This window comes from Pararge aegeria, chromosome 1 (genome assembly GCF_905163445.1).
Source record: "Pararge aegeria chromosome 1, ilParAegt1.1, whole genome shotgun sequence".
Taxonomy (NCBI): Eukaryota; Metazoa; Arthropoda; class Insecta; order Lepidoptera; family Nymphalidae; genus Pararge; species Pararge aegeria.
This window is the reverse complement of record NC_053180.1, coordinates 4,291,170-4,312,187: the sequence shown is the minus strand read 5'-3', so window position 1 is coordinate 4,312,187 and position 21,018 is coordinate 4,291,170. Positions and strand designations below refer to the sequence as shown.

General features: G+C 35.2%; 3 protein-coding genes across 3 annotated transcripts; 1 reads left to right on the top strand and 2 right to left on the bottom strand.

Annotated features, from left to right (window-relative positions):
* Window positions 1-2,696: 2,696 nt before the first annotated feature.
* LOC120624729 (mitogen-activated protein kinase 15) lies at window positions 2,697-12,220 on the bottom strand. Its single transcript, XM_039891424.1, has 8 exons — window positions 12,164-12,220; window positions 11,537-11,890; window positions 9,361-9,567; window positions 8,003-8,143; window positions 6,964-7,103; window positions 5,549-5,747; window positions 4,878-5,039; window positions 2,697-3,935 (listed from the first exon to the last, which is right to left on the bottom strand). Exons 2-8 carry the CDS (start codon window positions 11,857-11,859, stop codon window positions 3,488-3,490), a joined length of 1,620 nt encoding a protein of 539 aa, XP_039747358.1. The 5' UTR covers window positions 11,860-11,890; window positions 12,164-12,220; the 3' UTR covers window positions 2,697-3,487.
* Window positions 12,221-12,718: 498 nt separating this feature from the next.
* Window positions 12,719-15,081, bottom strand: LOC120623731 (plasminogen receptor (KT)). The gene is made up of 4 exons (XM_039889928.1): window positions 14,715-15,081; window positions 14,510-14,640; window positions 14,281-14,390; window positions 12,719-13,343 (listed from the first exon to the last, which is right to left on the bottom strand). The coding sequence occupies exons 1-4, from the start codon at window positions 14,793-14,795 to the stop codon at window positions 13,210-13,212; spliced, it is 456 nt and encodes a 151-aa protein (XP_039745862.1). The 5' UTR covers window positions 14,796-15,081; the 3' UTR covers window positions 12,719-13,209.
* Window positions 15,082-15,365: 284 nt separating this feature from the next.
* LOC120637286 (flap endonuclease 1) lies at window positions 15,366-20,594 on the top strand. Its single transcript, XM_039909052.1, has 8 exons — window positions 15,366-15,561; window positions 15,640-15,705; window positions 16,535-16,738; window positions 17,619-17,764; window positions 18,144-18,311; window positions 18,746-18,964; window positions 19,415-19,564; window positions 20,061-20,594. Exons 1-8 carry the CDS (start codon window positions 15,480-15,482, stop codon window positions 20,163-20,165), a joined length of 1,140 nt encoding a protein of 379 aa, XP_039764986.1. The 5' UTR covers window positions 15,366-15,479; the 3' UTR covers window positions 20,166-20,594.
* The last annotated feature ends 424 nt before the right edge of the window (window positions 20,595-21,018 follow it).

The window sequence follows — 21,018 nt, the reverse complement described above, 5'->3', positions numbered from 1 at the left end:
TCCTTGCCCCAAACTTACAGCAATACTGCTCTGCTGATCATAATTTTTTTTCGATATTTTTACCTCGCTGGAATTGACACCGGGACCTTTTATGCTAGCAGTTCCTGTCCACCGTTGGGTTTCTTGACTACAAAGTAAATCTAGGAACTTTAATAAACCATTTAAACAATCAATTTGGTAAAATACCGACAAATGTAGGCGGTGACTTAATAACGTGACTTAATAACGCGCTACATAGACACTTTGTACCGACAGTAGGCACAGTTATGACTGACCAAGAGCTAGAGCTCGTGCACTGAGGAACCAGGTAGAGTTAGATAAAATACCTTGTGTTACTTGTTTTATATTTTTTGATGCTCGAACTTTCTCCTCGAGGAAGAAAAAAGTCTGTGAAAGTGTGAAAGATTTTATAAGAAGTGTGTTCTTTATAAAAAAAAGTCACCATATCCCCCATTATTTATTTATTTTCTGTCATTTTTAATTTTATCATGTGTTTGTAGTGTTTATTTTAATTTAATTTGACATTTAATTAAGGTTGATCTTTTTAATATCCAATGAACCAAATTTGCACACTATTAATTTAGTAGAATGTGATGCTCTCTAAAATAACTATATTGTTTATCAACATCTTTATATTGTACAAACGTTCTTGCAAATAAATGATTATTATTATTATGAAAAACATAAAGACTGAGAGGAAAAAAGACAGCAAAGGTTTAGTATCATTTATTGATGCCCTTGAGTAAGTCCCTAGCAGGCCATCCCAGAAGCCCTCTACTGGGCAAGGAGGCCTTGTGTTTAACAATAAGACATTTGATTAATGACGACATTTATAAGGCTGCTTGTCCACCAGTGATGTGCTAAGCCGTATAGCTATGGATACGTGTGATCCATCATAAAGCATCTACTATTTTCAAAACTTAGCTTGGCTAAGCACTGGTGATAACGCTTTCAACGAAGGCGTATGAGCTAAGAGTGCGATAGAAATGCTACATTGGTAGTGTTAGTAGAAACGGTCACATAGTTTTGTCGCTCACTGCTTAGGCCCCAAGACAAGTATATTTTATTTTGGATATAGATTTAACATGCAACATGCAAAAATATTAAAGAAAAATAAATAAAATGTTTTTTTTGGAGATTGGGTAATTAAATGGTGATTTAAATGATTTAACAGGGTAATGCAGTAAGTGGATGTATGTGCGTACGGGTGTGTATGAGTGTGTGCATGAGTGTATGTGTGTGTGTGTGTGAACGTATGTGGATAGTAGTCCGGTGTCGATAACAAAACGTGTCTATATATGCACAGCGCCTGTGTCATAAACATGTAAGCCTAAAAACATCCACATAAAAAAATTTCAAACTCTTAATGGGTAATATCTAATATCTAAATAATCAATAATTAATCTACAAACACTCTAAAAATTCTACCTATTATAATGACTAAAATTTGTTTCTGTCCTCTGATTTAAGTATGTTTAAAAATAAAACAATGATAATGTTTTTATAATTTTAAACAGAATGAACTGAATGTTTTTTTATTAATCCACTGATTTGTTGAGATTTATGTTACCCAATGTTACCCAAAAAAAAAATGTTTCTCGCGATATTTAAAAGAAGCTCAAATAAACGATGATGAAAACTAGTACTTACTATATGCAGAAAAGTAACGAAAACCTTTATAATTATAAGACAGACAAGAAAAAATTTACTAAACTTACTTATTCGAGTACATCATAAGAATATTTTGTTTTGGAGACTAGACCGTTCAATCTTGAATATGTTTTTGTATAGTATACCATAACATAACAATTATTAGTATTAATAGTAAATAGCGGGGTTGAAACTAAAAGAGACTGTACAATCTAATTAATTATCTACTATTACCCCCAAATCGTCTAGAAATTGGTTAGAATTGTCTTGAGTTAAGCGGATTCGACTACGATTTCTGGGTCGGATTCCTGGACCAATAACTTTCGTTTTTTATTCGTGAATTCTTATAAACCTTAGATTTTAATACTTTAACGGAATTTTTTGTTTCCTCTTCACTGCAGAAGTAGCAAGAGTTATAATATTACCCGTACTATGTACCTACTACTGGGGCCCAAGTTTGCTATAGCAATTGTGTCTCGGTTTACAAAAAGAAATAATAATGAAAAATAATAATATAAAACGTTTATTATTATTAAACCATTATGTTCAACAAATAGTAAAAGTAAGTTATTTGTAGCCTATCAGTGCACGCTCTTTTATGAAATAGAAAAAAAAAACAAGTTACAAATTCCAATGTTCAGAGATCGATCCTGGAAATGCCCTTTGGGATCAATTTTTAAACATTGAAATCTGAATCTATGTTAATTAGGGGGTGAAATCTTATAATTTTTATAAATATGACTGACATATGACATGACTGATAAAGGCTTCTTTTCTATTAGGTATCCCCCGATAACGCAATCTAAACAAATCACTCAACAATTTGTTCAAATGTAGTAGCTGTTTTTCTGATTTATAAAAAACGTCTCTCAGACTATATTTAATGACTAGAAAATGCTCTTTGCATTAATTGACTTTCTACATAGAAATAATAAAGAATACATTTTAGGTAAAATATCGTTTTTTTTTTGTTTGAAAGACAAAAAAAAACTATAGATATAAAACATACACGACACTTTAAGAAATAAGCAGAAACAGTATTATAATATTGCATAATGTATCTATGATCCTTTAGGAAAATAGATAAAAAGAAGAAATGTTACATCAAATGCGAGCAACGTGGTGCAGTAAAGCGGCTAGTGCTTGTACTTAACGTCTCATCGGTCATTCCATAAAAAAGAAAAAGAAAAAGCCACCGTGTAGGCTTACTACAGAAGTCACACTTGAGGTCAACCTTGTAACGTAATCCGGTGGAGATTTAAAAGAAGAGAAAAGACTACGCGTCATTAGTCATTTAAACCTAAAACCATCGGGAGACGATGACCTTGAACCAACGTCAATTTGGCATTTGCGAATTACATTGTTTTACAAAGATCAGTGTCGTATGGATTATTCCAATCTGTACCCCCTCAGTGGAAATAAAAAGTTGAATCTGTATCCGTAGACTCGACTAAAGTACAGATGAAACTAATTATTTTCGGTCTGTCCCCCACTCTTTTGGATCGGACAGATCGGAATAAAATATAAGGTTTCTCACCCTGCTACCGACGATGAGAAATATTATACTAATTCTTTCCGGTCTGTCAATTAAGGTAACGTAAATACGTCAAATTTTGTGAGGTTTTTTAAAGGCCTCGAGGACCTCGTCAAAGCATTATGTCTATATCGCTTGGAAAAGTATAAATGCTCATAACTACAAATGCATGTCGTTACCTCAGAAAGCATATTAAAACTTGTATATTCTATATCAATTTAAAAAGACTCATAAAAAACCAATTCATTATAAAAGAAGTTATCCGCACTTAAACTAAGAGATTCTGCCTCTAATTCTTCCTTTTCACCGAATACTCGTTCTTAAATCCATAAGCGCACTAGCTGTGATGACGCCATGTTTCTGGTTTCCAAATCCGTAGCCATCACCTCCAATGGTTATAGTAGAGAAGGATGTGGAATTCCTCCTTTGCTGAACAATTTTCTTACCCCCACTCATGTACCCAGCGTCCGAAGGACTTTGTCTGTTTACTGGTTGAAAATAATCGCCATGGCAGTTCTCCATCCATTCATGATGGCCCCGGTTTTCAAATAGTTTAGTAGCTTTAAGAGGTTTTCCAATGGATTGGTCGGAGCGGAACTCTTTGAGTGGTTTATCGACAGGTTTAGGCTTTGGTCTTATTTTTTGGTCGGCTGAAACGCTCGAATGTTTTAATTTCGCGTAAGATTTGGTCAGGTCTGAGGCTTCTTGGAAACTCTTGCTTTTGGTGGTCGCCGCGAGAGTTTGGGATTTGCTGTTGAAAAATCTATATTTATTTTCGTGAGGTTTTTATAGCTATAATTAGCCTAGCCTATAAACAGACACTTCGCAGAGCATGTAACATGTCCTGCAACGTGCCGGCTTGTGTCCATCAACCTGAAGCGTGGATGTTAAGCCTCATGTGCCTGTAATTACACCAGCACCCACGTCCTTCAGACTAGAGCATTGCTACAATGCTACTTAGCGGCAGAAAAAAGCATGGTAAAACTCCCCCGGACGAGCTTTCACAAAAATCCCTACTACTACTCCTGTAGACTATGAGGTACACATATAAAGAAAGAAAGAAAGTTTTTTTTTTACATTGCGCCACACATTACAATATTAACTACGTTTTATGTGTGTTACAACCTAGAAAAAAGGTGCCAGCTCAGCATTAGCTGCATGCGCCAGTGGGAGCATTTAGCGCTGACTTTCAGTTGGCACCCTGCACCAGGTGACACCACGGAAATGAGTAGCCATCTACTGACCACATTTGAATATTTTAATTTAATAATAACCTAAGCTTAACTTATAAAAGTGACAAAAAAAACAATCGATAAAAAAAAACAAAAATAAAAAAAAGCAATAAAATGAATACTACTAAACTCACTAAATAAACCCACAACTATAATATAACATAAAACCAAAATATATTTATATAAACTAAAATAATAAGCAAACATATCTAAGCTTAATTATATTATTTTATTTTTGTTATTAGAAAACCCAGTTTGTTGAAGCTTAGCATATACCCTAACTTCGGCAGGTAGCATCCTTTGAACTGTGCAATGCGTTAATTTCAGTCTGTGTTTATCCATTAATGATGCAATAACACATTTCGATTTTAAACTTAACTAATAATAATTATCTGCAGTAAATTTAGCTGATCTAAGAATTCTTAAATTTTTGGCACACACCATCAGGAAATATATCTTACCTGGAATGTGTTTTTCTCAATTGACTGGTGTGGTTCTGGAAACCCTTGGCCATGATGCTGTATAGTTTGTTCCTGTAATCGTCTACTGACATCTGCTTATCGTCCCGTAATGGTAGTAAGACGTCCGACGGTAAGATTGGCTCGTCTTTTTCACGGTGGAATCTAAGAGGAGGTAAAATGTTACACACCCAAAACTTCTAAATACGGCAAAACCTCAAAGTTTAACGTAATAGAATTCGGAGTAGACCGAATAATTAAATGGTCATTTTGTCTGACTTTACGACATTGTTTCTAGAAGTCGTTTGGTTATATGAGTAATTTTTATTACTTATTTATGAAATTGTTTGTATAGATGTAGCTTCTTCACAAGATTCTGGGGGATTTTACAGCTTAAAAAACGATAGGTTTGAACATGTCTTGTATCCCCCTAAACTTGAATCTCTCTATTTTAAATTATGACAATATTTACTAGGTCATCGATAGCTGAAAGTTGAGCCAGAAAGGAATATTGTATGATAACGAGGTTCATTTCGTTGCATATAAAAAGTGTAAATCTTATTGAAACTTATCAAATATAGAACCAATTTTACAGCATAAATGGTGAGGATCAGCGAAAGCTGCTCCAGTTTATTTTTAAATAATCACAGTAATATTTCGTCCTACATTCATACTTGGCAACATATTCATGGTGTAAAGCCCGTTCAGCGCTGAGCCTTTTAGCTGGATTGAACACAAGGAGCTGGTGGACCAGGTCTGCAGCATCTCGCGGGGCACAGGACAGCAGAGCGTTGAGCGATGCTCCCCCACCATTAGTCGCAGCTTGCTCTCTGATGAGAGATGAACCGTAACCGCTGCAGACTGCTGCAATGTCTGTAATTCATACTAATAGTATAAAAACTAATATATGGCTGTTTGTTTGTTCGCTCAATATGTCCAGCTCAACCACTGAACCAATTTTGATCAAGGGCACAAGCTTGCATCCTGGAATTGAAAACAGAATACTTTTTCTCGCTGAAAAGCACATAGGTAACATTCCGGAGTTATTGACGTGACAACGTCTTATAATTCGATGGAGCCGGCTGCACGCACGAAAAAACATGACGTATGCGGCGTTACCTCGCTCTGAGGTGTTCCATTCAAGGCTTGAAGTGCAAGCGAGAGCGCGGAAAGAGCGACAAAGGGCACAGTCGGCCTCCGCGTTCGACATCTGTCTCTCTCCTACTTGAGTGAGCGATGCGTCCGCGTGGACAGCTTTATACAATAATACATTTACATGTTTTCGGCAAGGATGAAGTGCAGTGAAAAGTGAATGTGGTGTCAATTGTTTATAGCAACGATAATATCTATCAAACAAATAAAATTAAAATTTCTTTTGAAAAATGCAACCATTCCATCAGTATTTTCTTACAACGTTGTCACGTTCAACTATATAAGCCGACTTTACAGACAACCAATTTTTATGAAAAAAAGTCTTTGTTACAGTTTGAAAAAAGAAATATAAATTTACAAGATCCTTAGACGCTTAGAACCGTGAACATTTCTTACGCACAATTACATTAAAGGATGTCCATAGAAATAATTAATTAAGTATATCACTAAGTGAATTTCAACCATTTTTTTCCCCTATTCTACAAATGTTGGGTCGGCACTATATGTCTCTTTTAAACAAACCAAAATGTTGATTTTTATTTTTGACGAATTTTGTACGACCAACCTCCTAATTACCAACCAATCGCCAATCACCTAAATAATCTATTATAATATTAGATAAGGAAATCATAAATTATTAAATTTTAGACTATGTCCAGCGGTGGACGTCATAGATTATAACGATCACAGCGATCATAGATTTCCACACGCTACGATTTTATACCGCTTGTATCCAGCGACTCCGTGCGACTCGTTTTATTTCATCTGTCCATCTTGTAGGGGGTCTCCTGTCACTAAACTTTCCCGAGCGATTTCGCCACTCCGGCATTATGCGACTCCAACATCTATCGGTTCTTCGAGCTATGTGCCCCAACCATTGGCACTTCAGCCCCGCGTCTCGTTGAAAATTTCATGAACGTAAAAGATGGGCACAAACCTTCAGAAGATGGGCGCGGTAGAGAAGCCATGATTCTCTCGATCTGGTTGACTGTAGAAGAGCCCGGAAATAAGGGCTTACCAACCAGCATCTCTCCTAAAATGCACCCAAGAGACCACATGTCGATGCCCTTTGTGTAGCTAGAAGAATAACATATATATATAAATAGAGAAGCTTAACAGCTGAATTGCGCAGTGGGATTCGTTTTCCACTACTAAAAATGTTTGTGTGATGAAAATAAATGTTTTTCAGCCTCTGGATGCTTATCTATATTATAAGTATTTATGTATATTATTTTCATATGAATATTTACCAGCTATCTTAGTACCAATACCACAAGAAATGCTTACTTTGGGGTTAGATGGCTATATGTGTATTATCGTAGTATCTCTATTTTTTTTTATGTAACTTAAATCTGTGTAAACAGAAGCGCATATTTCAAATAGCAATAAATTTTTCAGGGCTGACTTAGGAATTTGACATTTTATGGAAATTTTGAAGATGATAGATAGCAATCGTGGCCGAGGGCATTCCAATGAAATTTAATAGTTTTGTAATGGAATTCAGGTCAAGGACGTGACGAAACCACGAGACTATCATCCGCTCCTAAATTTTATGACCTCGCCCTTTTTCTGGTTGGCAGATGGGGAGAAATTGGGTTATATTCCTACCCACTATAAATCATTTACCCGCATTAATTGGGAACGTATGGCACTGCAAATTTCCAAATTGATTGAGCCGAAAAAAAAAGCATATTTCACTCATAGTAAGGACAAAGTGCTAAGAGAGGTAACAGATCCTGTTTTTTTTTTTAAGTAATAACTGTCGAGCGAGCAGATAGTCCACCTGATGTTTAAAGTGGAAACCATCACCTATAAACAAAGCAAAAGTTCGCAGGGCATGCAAGGAATACGTCCAATAAAGTACCGCCCTGTTTCCTCCAACCTGAGTCGTAGATGCCAAGCCTCATGCACCTGTAATTACACAAGAAACTACTACTACTCCTAGTAGATATTAAGATATACATAGTGAAACTTACCTCTTGCTGGCAATGAGTATTTCAGGGGCTCGGTACCACCGCGTCGCCACGTAGTCAGTCAGGCAAGGATCAGCTCCGTCCTCGCCGCCCGAATACATAGAAGACACTGAGCGAGCTAGACCGAAGTCAGCTATCTTAACCCTGACAAAAGATTAAAAGTGTGATCCTTGGTAGTCATATTAAAGGCTTTGTCCTGACTGCCAAGCAACCTGCAGCCCGAACCACAGAACATAGAAATAACAAATTTTGAGAGAACATTCCTTTATCACCCTAGGAAGTTATTCAACGCGAAAAGAAGATACGAGTATGTTATTCCTGATCATGATTACAACTATATCGTTATCCGTAGAAGTTTATCGATAGGGAAAAATGACAAAGCTACCCCTAGCGCAAATGGCCATTAATATTTTCTTAGTAATTTAATAAAGTTTTACGGTAATTTTTTTTATACAGGATTACCCACTGATTCTTTTGGTTTTATTTGATTTTTTTTGGCAACTATAAATGTCAAAAAGGGGACATAGCGGCCAGGCCACGTAGCATTTTAGGAAGCATTTCAGTTGCATTAGTTCTAAATTAAATCTTGTCATCGGTCACGGTTAATACGGGCCTTTTAATTTGGATAAATAAAAAAAATAAGAATAGTTTATTTCGGTAAGAAACAAAGTGGTATCAATATATCGCTGAAGCCTTCTTTTAAGAGTAGTATTACTACCCCAGTGTCAGAAGACTCCGCTCTTCCATTGCAATTAAAATAAACTTAGCAAATTACATTAAAATGAAGGTAGGTAAACAAACAAAACAAGAGATACAATGATATTTAAAAGCCTGGTAATTAGTTTTTTTAGGTAATGTAATTGACACGACAAACTAGATAATCTTGTCGATTGCCTAGTTTTGCTCGGTCAATCTTCTTGTCTTTTGCTTTCTTTTTCTTACAGTATAATAACCGACCGACCTCTGTTTATAGGCTGTGGTTTTCCACCACCTATAAACAGGGGTCGGTCGGAAACACTTAGCTAGACATGTCAGGATCTTGGATGGATTTTTGGATGACTTGAATCACGATGGATTAATCACTCAATACTTTGTATTGATCACTCAATACGAATGATCAATACAAATGATCACTCAATACTTTGTATTTATTGATCAATCCATCGTGATCCAAGTGAGTCCATCAAACCGAGGCGTAGGTGTTGATGGACCTCATGTGCCTGTAATTACACCGGCAACCACAACCTTCAGACCGGAACACAGCAATGCTGTTTGACGACAGAAATGAGCAAGGCGGTACAACTTCCTCGGAAGAGGAATTTTCAGGTCTACCTCGTAGTCAACTCACTTTACTCACTTACCTACAAGCACTGTCAATTAGAACGTTACTCGGCTTTTGGTCCCTATGTATAACATTCCCCGAGTGTATGTACTTTGTCGCCTTCAGCATTTGGTACATAATGTAACGCTTGTGTATGTCTTTGAGGATATTTCCACGTTTGATCACGTTGTGAAGGTCAGTCTCCATGTATTCGAAGCCGAGGTATATGTCGCGGTTGTTCAGGGCTCTGGAATTTGAAATACCTAAAGTTTTGATACCTTGAATGAATGAATGTTTTTATTCGTATGCGAATGAGTGAATATTAATTCATGTGAATATATTCATTCATTCATTCATTGAAACAAGTACGTAAAAAAGATAATTTAAAACTCGACGACCGAATTCAATTTGAAAATGGAGCTAAACAGCCGCCATACTGGTGTTTCTATTGTCATCAATGGGGCTTGCACACACTAAAAACTCTGGTGTATCTTTGCCTGGTGGATGCCCTTGCGAATTCACCACAAGCCCACCAAGGTTTTGACCCAGCTATGTACGGCTGGGCCCATCATTGTCGGCAGCCTAGTCGCTGCCGAACCCTTTAGAGATGCACGCGCGGAACACGGCACGCAACGTCCTTTCGAGCCTGATATTTGAAATTGTCGGAAGTCAAACTTCCTTTAAAATTCGCCATCCGCAGGCCTGCCAGTCATGGAGGCAGGAAGTTCTCCTCGTCCTGCGAGAGGTGTTGTTAACACTTCTCTCCCTCGTTCGACCGCCTTCGGTTCGAAAAGCATCTCCTCGCAAAAGGAGGCAATGGGTATAAGGTAGACAGACCTTTTGGGTACTGCCCAAAATTTCCAGTAATTATTAAATTCCCAAGGAAGCTCTGGAAAATGTAAAGTAGCTATAGGCATAAGCCTTACTTAAAAGGTCTGCCTACCTTTTGGGTAGTACCCTAATGTTACTTTTTGAAGCTTGTAGGTATATATTTCAAGTATATATGGCAAGTATTTATTTCAAATAGCAATAAATTTTTCAGGGCTGACTTAGGAATTTGACATTTTATGGAAATTTTGAAGATGATAGATAGCAATCGTGGCCGAGGGCATTCCAATGAAATTTAATAGTTTTGTAATGGAATTCAGGTCAAGGACGTGACGAAACCACGAGACTATCATCCGCTCCTAAATTTTATGACCTCGCCCTTTTTCTGGTTGGCAGATGGGGAGAAATTGGGTTATATTCCTACCCACTATAAATCCTCAGCAAAAGTTAATCAGTTTTCATGATATTCTAAGAATGCCTTGTGGCTTCGCTTCTAGCGGTATTTTTTTAGATAACAAAATGGACGGCAGTAGGTACCGTGATGCGGAAAGTATTAGGTAAACTGAAAGATGACCTAAGGGAACGTATTTTAAGGCAGCAGCGTGATGCGGAAAAAGTAAGGTTACAGAAAGTTGACCGAAGTTTACTTCCGATAAAGCCCAATGAAGATTAGGATGTCAGGCTAAGATGGAAAGACGGAAGGTCAACTCAACAGTATTAAGTCTATGCCAAGGGGTAAGTAGTTAATGGAGGATGGGAAAAGTATGAATTGTACTCGTAGTACGTTCTAGAACACGAGCATGAAACTTTAGGTTTTCTGGTGCGAGTCTTACATCTACGGCAATTGTAATAAGAACGAACGGTACAAAGACAAATGTGTCCACCGCCTCTTTTTTTTTATTCCACTACTAATTAGACCTTGACTGTAAAAACCTGGTGGTTAGGTAAGGTGCAGTTTAAAATAGTAGCGGGTTAGCCTAACACTGAAAATAATCTCCCTCAGATTATCTAGTAACAAAACACGTTACAGTTAAAAGATACATCAAAATATCGTTTTCGTTCAAGCATATAGAACCAAACGGCAACCGTGTGGTATAACAATCGGGAGTAACAAAAGAACGACTTATACGAAACGACGAGCCGAACCGAAACGATTCCTTGCAGGAGGCGCTCAGGTCGAAGTACCACCTTCCCCCCCCCCCCATGTTGTCGATCAACTGGGCTCTTCTCATGGTAGCTTTCGCTCTCACCCCAACTACAAGATGGACCAATCGACAAGTTCCTTTAAGTACATCGATACGTCTACCCAACTAAAATTTTCGTTTTTATTCTAAAATTTTCGTTATTATTCTAAAATTAATGGTAGCAAGTCAAAATATCGTACTCACCTGTGTATGCTATGCAATTTAACGATATTAGGATGATTTCTGAACGACTGCAAGAAGATGATCTCTCGGAAAGTTCGTTGAGCGTCCGTCTGGTTTCTAAACGCATCAAAAATCTTCTTTATGGCCACAACGTCCTTGCTTTTCTTGTCTACTGCCTTCCAGACGATGCCATACGCACCTTTGCCCAGTCTCTTTTTTATATCAAACCTTTTTAGTATATGTTCGTCGATTTCAGACATATTTTTTTCCGGACTTTTTTTCGATACTTTCGATACATCCTTCTTCTTTTCATCCCGTTTTACGTTAGCAACGTTGTGATTCATTTTTAAACCGCCTTATGACTAAAACTCGTCTCTAAAACAATACTTGTAAATTATGGTTCATGTAACATGACTAGTAGTAGCGAGTTTCGAATATTATGCAAAATAACGCTAAAATCGTTACCTAATTTGAATACTGTAGCATGACAACCGAAATTTAAAATCATATTATCGATTATATTGTATTGGTCCACTAAGCAACGAAAGAAAAAAGCCTTTGCCGAAATATTTTCATCTGAATTTAAAAAAAACTATTGTTCTTAAATTTAAAAAACACTTATCTTATTTTAACAAAGATTAAACTTACACGTGAAGCAAATATTGGTCCTATAAATCATTTTTAAAATATTTTCATTATAGAAATATTATTGTATAATCAAAATATCACCACGTTTTGTTCCGATGGACGAAATTCATTTGTTTACGGCGCCAAACAAGTTGTGCGTTGCTATGACAACCGCACTGTCACATCACTTAATGATGACCTTACCACAAACAAGGTTTGATCGATAAAAAACCAATTATTAATAAATCGATTATGGTAAATTTTTTAAGCTGCTGATTCGACTAGATGGATGTTTATTTAAATAATATAATCAAGTTCATGATAACCGTTTATTTAGTATAACATTGACAGGTAAATGTAATAAGTTACTCCTTATAATTAATAATACTTTTGCAATTGGCAATAATAGCTTAGAACGAACATCTGATTCTTATAGAGAATAATAATAATATCACTTAAGTATGACCAAAATTTCAAATTTCTCTAAGAATTATTTAAAAAATTACTTATAAACTGTAAATAAATACATTCTATATGTAAAAAAGTAAGTAGGTATATATATAAAACTTACTTAAGTATTCACGTTAAAATAAGTAAAATTAAGTAATGAGATGCAACTAGTAAATGCAATATACATAGTTATAAATGCTTGCAACAACTGTTTCAAGGATATATAATTATATCACCACACTAACTTATAATAATATAACATTACTACCTATTGGAAAATATCACTAGGTACTCAATTAGTACCTCATAGTTAAAATTTAATTAAACATAAGTCCCTAAATACTGTTGTTGGCTAAGAAACTTTTAGTAGTAGTAGTACTGAATGACGATAAGACTTTTAGTTAGACGATAGTAAGACAAATCACACAGACGATTTGGAATATTAAACATGAGTATATCTTAATTTGGAACATTAATATAATTGCACAGTTTTTTTTTTTGTAATGCGATTTTCCTTATTTATAAAGCTAGCACATACATTGAAAAATCTAAAAAGCCTTCTAAACTACAACGCGGTGAAGGCACACTTCGTAGCAACATTATTTGTTTTATTTCGGCTAAGGTAGTGGGGGGTGGATTTTTTTCTTTTCCTCTTCGTCCATACGGCCTTGATCAACTGAAGATGGAGTTGGTAGACCACATGGTAACTCCAGCATGTCAGACTCATGTGTCATGATATGCTCTGCTTCCACTGAAAAGGAATTATTTTGTACTTCAGCATTTTCTGTGTATAAACAAAACACGGAATGTTAAGTACAATAGTAATGTAGGATGCTTCAACCGTTATAACCTGTAAGAAAGTGTTTTCCTAAAACCGTAGTTATCTTGTCATCCTAAAACCTGCCAACTGAAGATCAGTATATCGTATAATAGTTAAGATGGCATCTTTTTTTCTTTTTTAAGATTGTTTCCAAACTTGACTATAATCTATAGACTAGATCTGATAATAATTGTCGGAGATAAACGACATAACTTCACTTCACAAGGACTCTTCACAGATACTAGCAAGTCGCAAGGCATGTGGAACAACGATCGAATGCATGCGTACCATCCTACTGATACAATAAATCATACCAACTTAGAGTTTTACTGGCGTACGCCGCGATAATGATTGATGATACATAAAAATAATGTACTACATATTTAAAGTAATAGTGTTTATCTACAAAAGATTCCGCGAGGCTATAAGTCTAACTGTTATGGTTAAGTCACAATAACTGCTTTTTTTATAATTTTTCTTTAAAAACACGGGTATAATCGTACAATGTTGACATTCCTATCATGATATTATTCCTTATCCAAATATATAGTATTATAAATATTAATTTAGATTATATAAATGCAAATTCCTTTTAGAATTATTAAAATTGAACCTATCGCTTAGAAGCTGCAACGGGTATAGAAACGCAAAAAGCAAGAAAAATGCAGCGGGCCGTCCGAAATAAAACAGGACCTTGTAGGTAGCGCTGCAATTCGTTACTAGGTTTTTTTAAGATATTAAAACCTCTAATAACGGATTCGGTTCAGACGAAGTTGCGCGAGTATTTATATAAGACCATAAATTTGCGGGTTTTCTTTTAGATTCCAAGGTTTTTAAGGGTACTCAAAGACTACAACACATTACTTACTTCTAATACGGTGAACTTTGTTTCCATATGCAAGATCCCAATAATATAAGTTTACAAAAGTAAGTGGCAATAGCGGAAACAAGAAATATGCTCTCTTAGTGCGCCTAAACCTGAAAAATTAAAAGAAGTTACATACATTTATAGAAATCAACAATAAATGCAAACAAAATGTTATGTCATGTATCTTTAATTATGGATATTTTTTTAAGAATATGCTAATGTATCCTACCCAGTAAATAAGCCGGTAGCAGCTGCACAGGAAAATGCTGTAGTCCAAAGGAATAAATCTCTACTTTTAGCTATTTCTGTAGCCCGTTGCCTCTCAGCCATTTGATCCCTTAACTGAATTTGTCTTTCCATCTGAGGAAGTAGACATTTTTAAAGGAAAATATTACTTTGTAAATAAAAACATATTTCTAAGCTGTTAAACTTACTGCAATTTCGTTAAGATTCTGAAGAAATTTTTCATTGTTTCTATATAGATCTTCCAAGTTGATTGAAAAATAATTCCCCATTATCTGTAGATGCCTTTAAAATTGGACTTTGGTTGATTTTACTGATTGAAATATATAATAATTTTACTCAATAAAAACAACACCCTATATTTAACATTACTGTTTGAACAATCAGTCAATACAGTAAGTCACAATTTCAAGCTGGATGTTTGGTGACAGACTTCTTAATCTAAATAAAATTTATTATTCCTTTGTTCAAACTATTATCCAATATATAATAATAACTTATTAAAATTATTCAAAGGAACACGATTTAATGTTTACCACCACTTTACCATAGTATCATAATAAGTTGACTTTACTACTGTTCATATAATTTGACATTGAAGCGTTTTGATATTGGTCTGATGTTATAAAAATCAATAACTGATAACCGATTTTTCTTTCAATATATTAATTCATTACTAGAGATCAGGCATATACTTTAAAAGCTTAATTAATTAAAAAATACTGTATGTATAGCATCTTCTACTCTTTTTTAATATATATATATATAAAACGTAGTATCGATTTCAGATTGCATTGTCGCCATTTCGATTAAAGCTGTTGGCCCCCCACTATGCTAAACTTCAAACTCAAACTGACAAATGCCAAATTCCAGTTTTGGCGCTTTTTTAAAACACTGGGATTTTGATAGAAAATTTCAAATTTTGGTTTATAAATTGGTATTGAAAGTAAAATATAATGGGTATTCTAGGCTTATCAAAGTTAATTGCGGACATTGCTCCCCAAGCAGTGAAAGAAATGGAAATTAAGAACTATTTTGGTGGGTAAAGAATGTGCTTTTGAACAGCTTTGTTGACTGAATAATACGTAAATATATGAATGAATTGTTGAATTTCAGGTCGAAAAGTGGCTATCGATGCTTCTATGAGCTTGTACCAGTTCTTAATAGCTGTAAGGAGTGAAGGTAAATGATAAATTTGTATCTATTATTTAAGTCCCAAGAGGTACCCACTTACTTGGATCGGTTGCACAATCTTACTTGGATTTACTGAAGTTAGCTCTCAGATATGTGCCCACATGTATCATATGTATATTGTGTCAGGTTACCCTTGAATTTATTAAAAAAATAAATTCTATATATATCTGGCCTGCTATTGTCAATAACCAAATTTGATAGAAAATGAATGAGTGATTTCAGACAAGAATTATAAACATATCTTGAAAGTTGCATTGCCTATAAAGCTACTTGGTTTTTGTCAGGTCTATGTAAACCTGACAAAATACAGAATTCTTGATGTGTTCAAATTGACAATTCTGTAAAATATGCTCAGTACCAGACCAGGGTTTGAAAATTGACTGTGTCCATCTGAGAGAGCACTTTAACCCATGGTAGTGGGCAGTCAAATATTGTCTATTAGATGACAATAGTATTTCCCAGTATTGTAAATAGAGGCTGCTCTTTTGATTCCATACCCATTACAGCTTACACAATTGAATAAGTAAACGTAGGTAATTCATTTTCTCATGCTCAAATTAATGTACATAGGTAGAAATTTTACACTTGTCACTTTGGTTATCAACATGACGTAATAAATAATTGGTTAAACCTGCCCACCCACACTGAAGCAGCATGCTGGGTATATGCTCTTACAAGCTCTTCTATAAAAGAGAAAATATGTGGAACATGAATGGGCTAATAAACTTGATAATAATGTAATTTTTTTGTCCTTTAGACTAATCATCCAAGTAAGCATTCTTAACTCATAATACAAAATATTTAATAAATTTTTTAGGAGCTCAACTTACATCAGTGGACGGAGAGACCACATCACATCTGATGGGCACATTCTACCGCACCATACGACTGGTTGAGAATGGTATTAAGCCAGTGTATGTGTTTGATGGAAAACCACCAGAGATGAAGTCCCATCAGCTGAATAAGCGGGCTGAGAGGAGGGAGGAGGCGGAGAAGGAACTGCAGAAGGCTACCGAGGCTGGTATGTACTAAAGATTAAAAGATTTAAAAACAACTTTAACAATTGTTCCTGTAGTGTTGTACCCAAAGACATCTTTATAACAAGACAGAAACTTTTGTGACTGACCTGCAAAAGTTTTAGAGCCTAAGAACAATGTAATTAATAAATTACAATAAAGTTGCCAACTGTTACAAATGTTTTCCAAAAATTCGAGTGCTCTGAATCTTGTTTGCATACACAATATTTCTAGTGTCTTGTTATTAAGATTTATATGGTTGTACGTAATGATTAAAAGAGTACATTGACCAGCATATATACATACAATGCCGCAAACCTAAGCCTTGCAAGGAATGCAAAAGCACTTCAGCATCTCTAAATCAGACATGTCCACACAGAGTAAACTGATGTTACCTCGAACTGGTGGATGCCTAACACAATTTTTTTTTTTTTTTTTTCACAAACATTTTCCAGTCGTGGAAATCGAACCCACGGCGTTTGACTCAGAAAGCAGGGCCGCTGCAAACTGCGCCAATCGGCCGTCAAATTGCCACCCAAGTGCCATCTTTAAAGACTTAACAATGAAGTAACATGGGTTTATGATCTCTTTTATTCTCCATGTTACTTTGTAGATTGTTCTATCTGCCTGGCGATTTTTAAAAGTCGTGTTTGTCACTGTAAATATGTTAATACTGTATGTGTATGTATGCCATTGCCTTATTCCGTTAGTTAAGGTCGCCTGGAAGAGACCACTTTTAGTGATGAGGCTGCCTTTTGCACACAATTAAATTTCTGTGTATGTTTTCTTTGTTATGCAATAAAGTTATTTAAATAAAAGAAATAAATTGTTGGTTTGTTCAATTCCTTCTTGAATTGTTTCTTAACCCACTAAATATATTTACAGGTGACACAGCCTCTATAGAGAAGTTCAATCGACGGCTGGTGAAAGTGACCAAGCAGCATGGTGAGGAAGCGAGACAGCTGCTCAAGCTGATGGGTGTACCCGTTGTAGAAGCTCCCTGCGAAGCAGAGGCTCAGTGCGCTGCTTTAGTAAGTTCTAAATCTGTTAATCAATCATTTTAATTTTCAATTTATTCAGCACAATACATAATGTTGCATTTATCATACAATATACATTTAATTATATAATTTAACGTATATAGGGGTGTATATAGGAGGCTTGGGCGCAGACATTTTTTTAAATTAAATAATTTTAGACAAATAATAATGACAACTAGATGTATTAAGTATGACCTGATAACAATATATATTACATTACGAAAAAAAAAATCAGCAACATCGATCTTAATTGGCAAGTAAATGCTAAAACATTACCTACTCTTTTTTTGAAATCAGTTAAATGAGCTTATTTTTGAGATTTGTCTTGTGAAAAGTTATACAATTCCACATACAAACTGTTCATACACAGGTTAAAGCTGGCAAAGTGTTTGCAGTGGCCACCGAAGATATGGATGCATTAACCTTTGGAGCAAATGTGTTGTTAAGGCATCTCACATTCTCGGAGGCCAGGAAGATGCCTGTACAGGAGTTCCACTTGAACCATGTATTGTCTGGATTGGAGCTTAACCAGAAAGAGGTATGTACCTCTTCACCATCAGTAGGGCAGACTAAGAGGTTTCTGCTACCTGTTCTCCGTTATATGCCATCCTCTATCTTTTATTCAACTTGTACTACTCCTGCGGGTAATCACAACTGTATTCTTGCTAATTCTTACAGTTTACTCACGATTATCTCTGACCTTTGGATGCTTAATCTTCAATCCCGTCTGACTGCAAATCAGATTGAAAACAAGGATGGATAAACCTTAAATAACCGAGAATCATAATTATTGATGTAACTGTAGTACAAACATAGCTTAAATGAATTTACCATTTTTAGTTACAGTAACTCTAAGTGTTGTCTTTGGCGACTATATTCACTGATTCACCACCTACCTTACAATTATTACGGTATAATTATAACATTTAAGTTATAATGCTGATATCTTCAAAGCCCATAATTCCATTACAGTTTATAGACCTTTGCATACTCCTCGGCTGTGACTACTGCGGCTCCATCCGAGGTATCGGGCCAAAGAGAGCCATTGAGCTCATCAAACAACATCGCTCCATAGAACAGGTCTTACACAATATTGACACAAAGAAATACCAGCCCCCGGAGAACTGGGACTTTGAGGATGCTCGCAGACTGTTTGTAGAGCCCGAAGTTGCTGAAGCTAAGGATATCGACGTAAGTTACTCCCCAAAAAGTGCTTCAAGATTAACTTGCTCCATAGAACAAGTCCTGTACACTATAGACATAAAAAGTATTTTACTCATTTTCGGCTTTGATAACAAAATAGTAATTTATTATTATTTAAAAATTCTTAGACCAGGACGCGTTTGGAACCCTCGTAGCTTTAGTTTTAAGTTTACGAATGTGGTATCGCCATCATCTCACTACCGTGTAATTCTCATGTACGCATCAACAGTGTCACCTATAAAGAATAAAGATATTTTTTGACTTTGACATGCAACATGTAATAATGCGTTCTCATAAATTTCAAAAGCTTAAAGAAAATAATGAATCATTTATGATGACAGTATTCAGTTTGATTTTGTTATTTATGAAATTATCCAAAAAACAATTGATCCCACTTCTGAAAGTGTCGATCATTGTGTACGTTGTTCTATTTTCCAGCTGAAATGGTGTGACCCTGACGAGGAGGGCCTGGTGAAGTTCCTGTGCGGAGACAAGCAGTTCAATGAGGACAGGGTTCGCAACGGAGCCAAGAAACTTATAAAGGCTCGCACAGGAACCACTCAGGGAAGACTTGATGGATTCTTTAAGGTACCTAAAATGGTCATATCATCATACTACGCTATCCCTCTGTTGGTAACAGGCCTCCTTTCATAGTCAAAACTATGGCAGGGGTATATTCAAAACTATTAGCCTTTCGGTTTCACGGATAAGTCCCAGAGACAGTAAATAATCTACCTCTAAAGCATGTAAAACAAAATTTCGGTTTTCATTCACACATTTAGAATTTAAATCAAAAAAGTTACCGAACGTTAAATATAATAATAATAATATGATAATAATAATAATAAATGCTTTTAATTCAGGCCAAATATCCAAATGACAATAACGAAAACAAAAAATACTGTGTAAACAATACAAAAAAAATATTAAAATTAAAAATTTAGTAATGGGAAAGGCGTTTGAGACATTGACGCATTATTTAAAAATATTACGTCTAACACATGTATTTTATTAAGCAGATAGGTTCATACAGCATTGTAACATGATGTTTCTACATTTTTTTTTTAACCAAGATTTTATTTAGGTATTATCAACAACACCAAACCCGAAGCGGAAGGCCGAAGAAGAGAAAAAGAATGCAAATAAAAAAACAAAAACCGGAGGCGGCAGGGGGAGAAAACCTAAATAACTATGTTAGTATATATATTAAATTAAGTTAAGTTTCCCTATAAAAATATGATTACATTTATAACACTTATATTAAATCTAATTAATGACATGTTAACGAATAAAACCGTAAGTTTCTATTTTTTGTGTCTGACAAACACGCTTGTGAAGACAATATGAAAATCCCGTCAACTAACTTAAGTCTATCGAAGTTTAGTTAAAAAAAATAACAAAAAGTTTTAAAAATGTCTTTGGGTAGTTCTATTGTTTAAAGAGGCAGTTATTTCTCATTTCACTTACTTAAATTTATTTGTAAGACAAAGTTTCTTACAAATAAATTGAAGTATAGAATTCTATTTTTCGCAGGATCGATGTTTCTATATGACGTATTCTTATATATTATGTGAATAAATGACTTTGTTACTGATATAATATAATAGTATTTTTTAATTTTAATCTCATACCTAGCATATTCCAGCATATTTCAGTTCAAATAGAACAGAAAATGCATTTTAAAATACAGTAAATAAATAAATGTAAATGAAATACAGTAATACCATAGCATTAAGTTACAGAAATTATGTTTGAGCAAGCACAAGCAGATTGCACATACAATTTTCTACTATACGCTATACTTACTACATTAAACTGTATTAACAGTCCCATTTTCTACAGAGCTCCTGTTAATTGCTAGGGGATTTTTCTCGTCTTCCCTAAGAATGAGATGTAGAGTATGAAACTCAAAAATATTCTTTCAAATTGAATGTGTTTTTCTGATCTAGCATTGTTGAGTCAAATAATGCTAAATAATAAATACATATGTGACAAAGAGACATACATAATATACAAACGTACAACTGACACGTCTTCTTTCA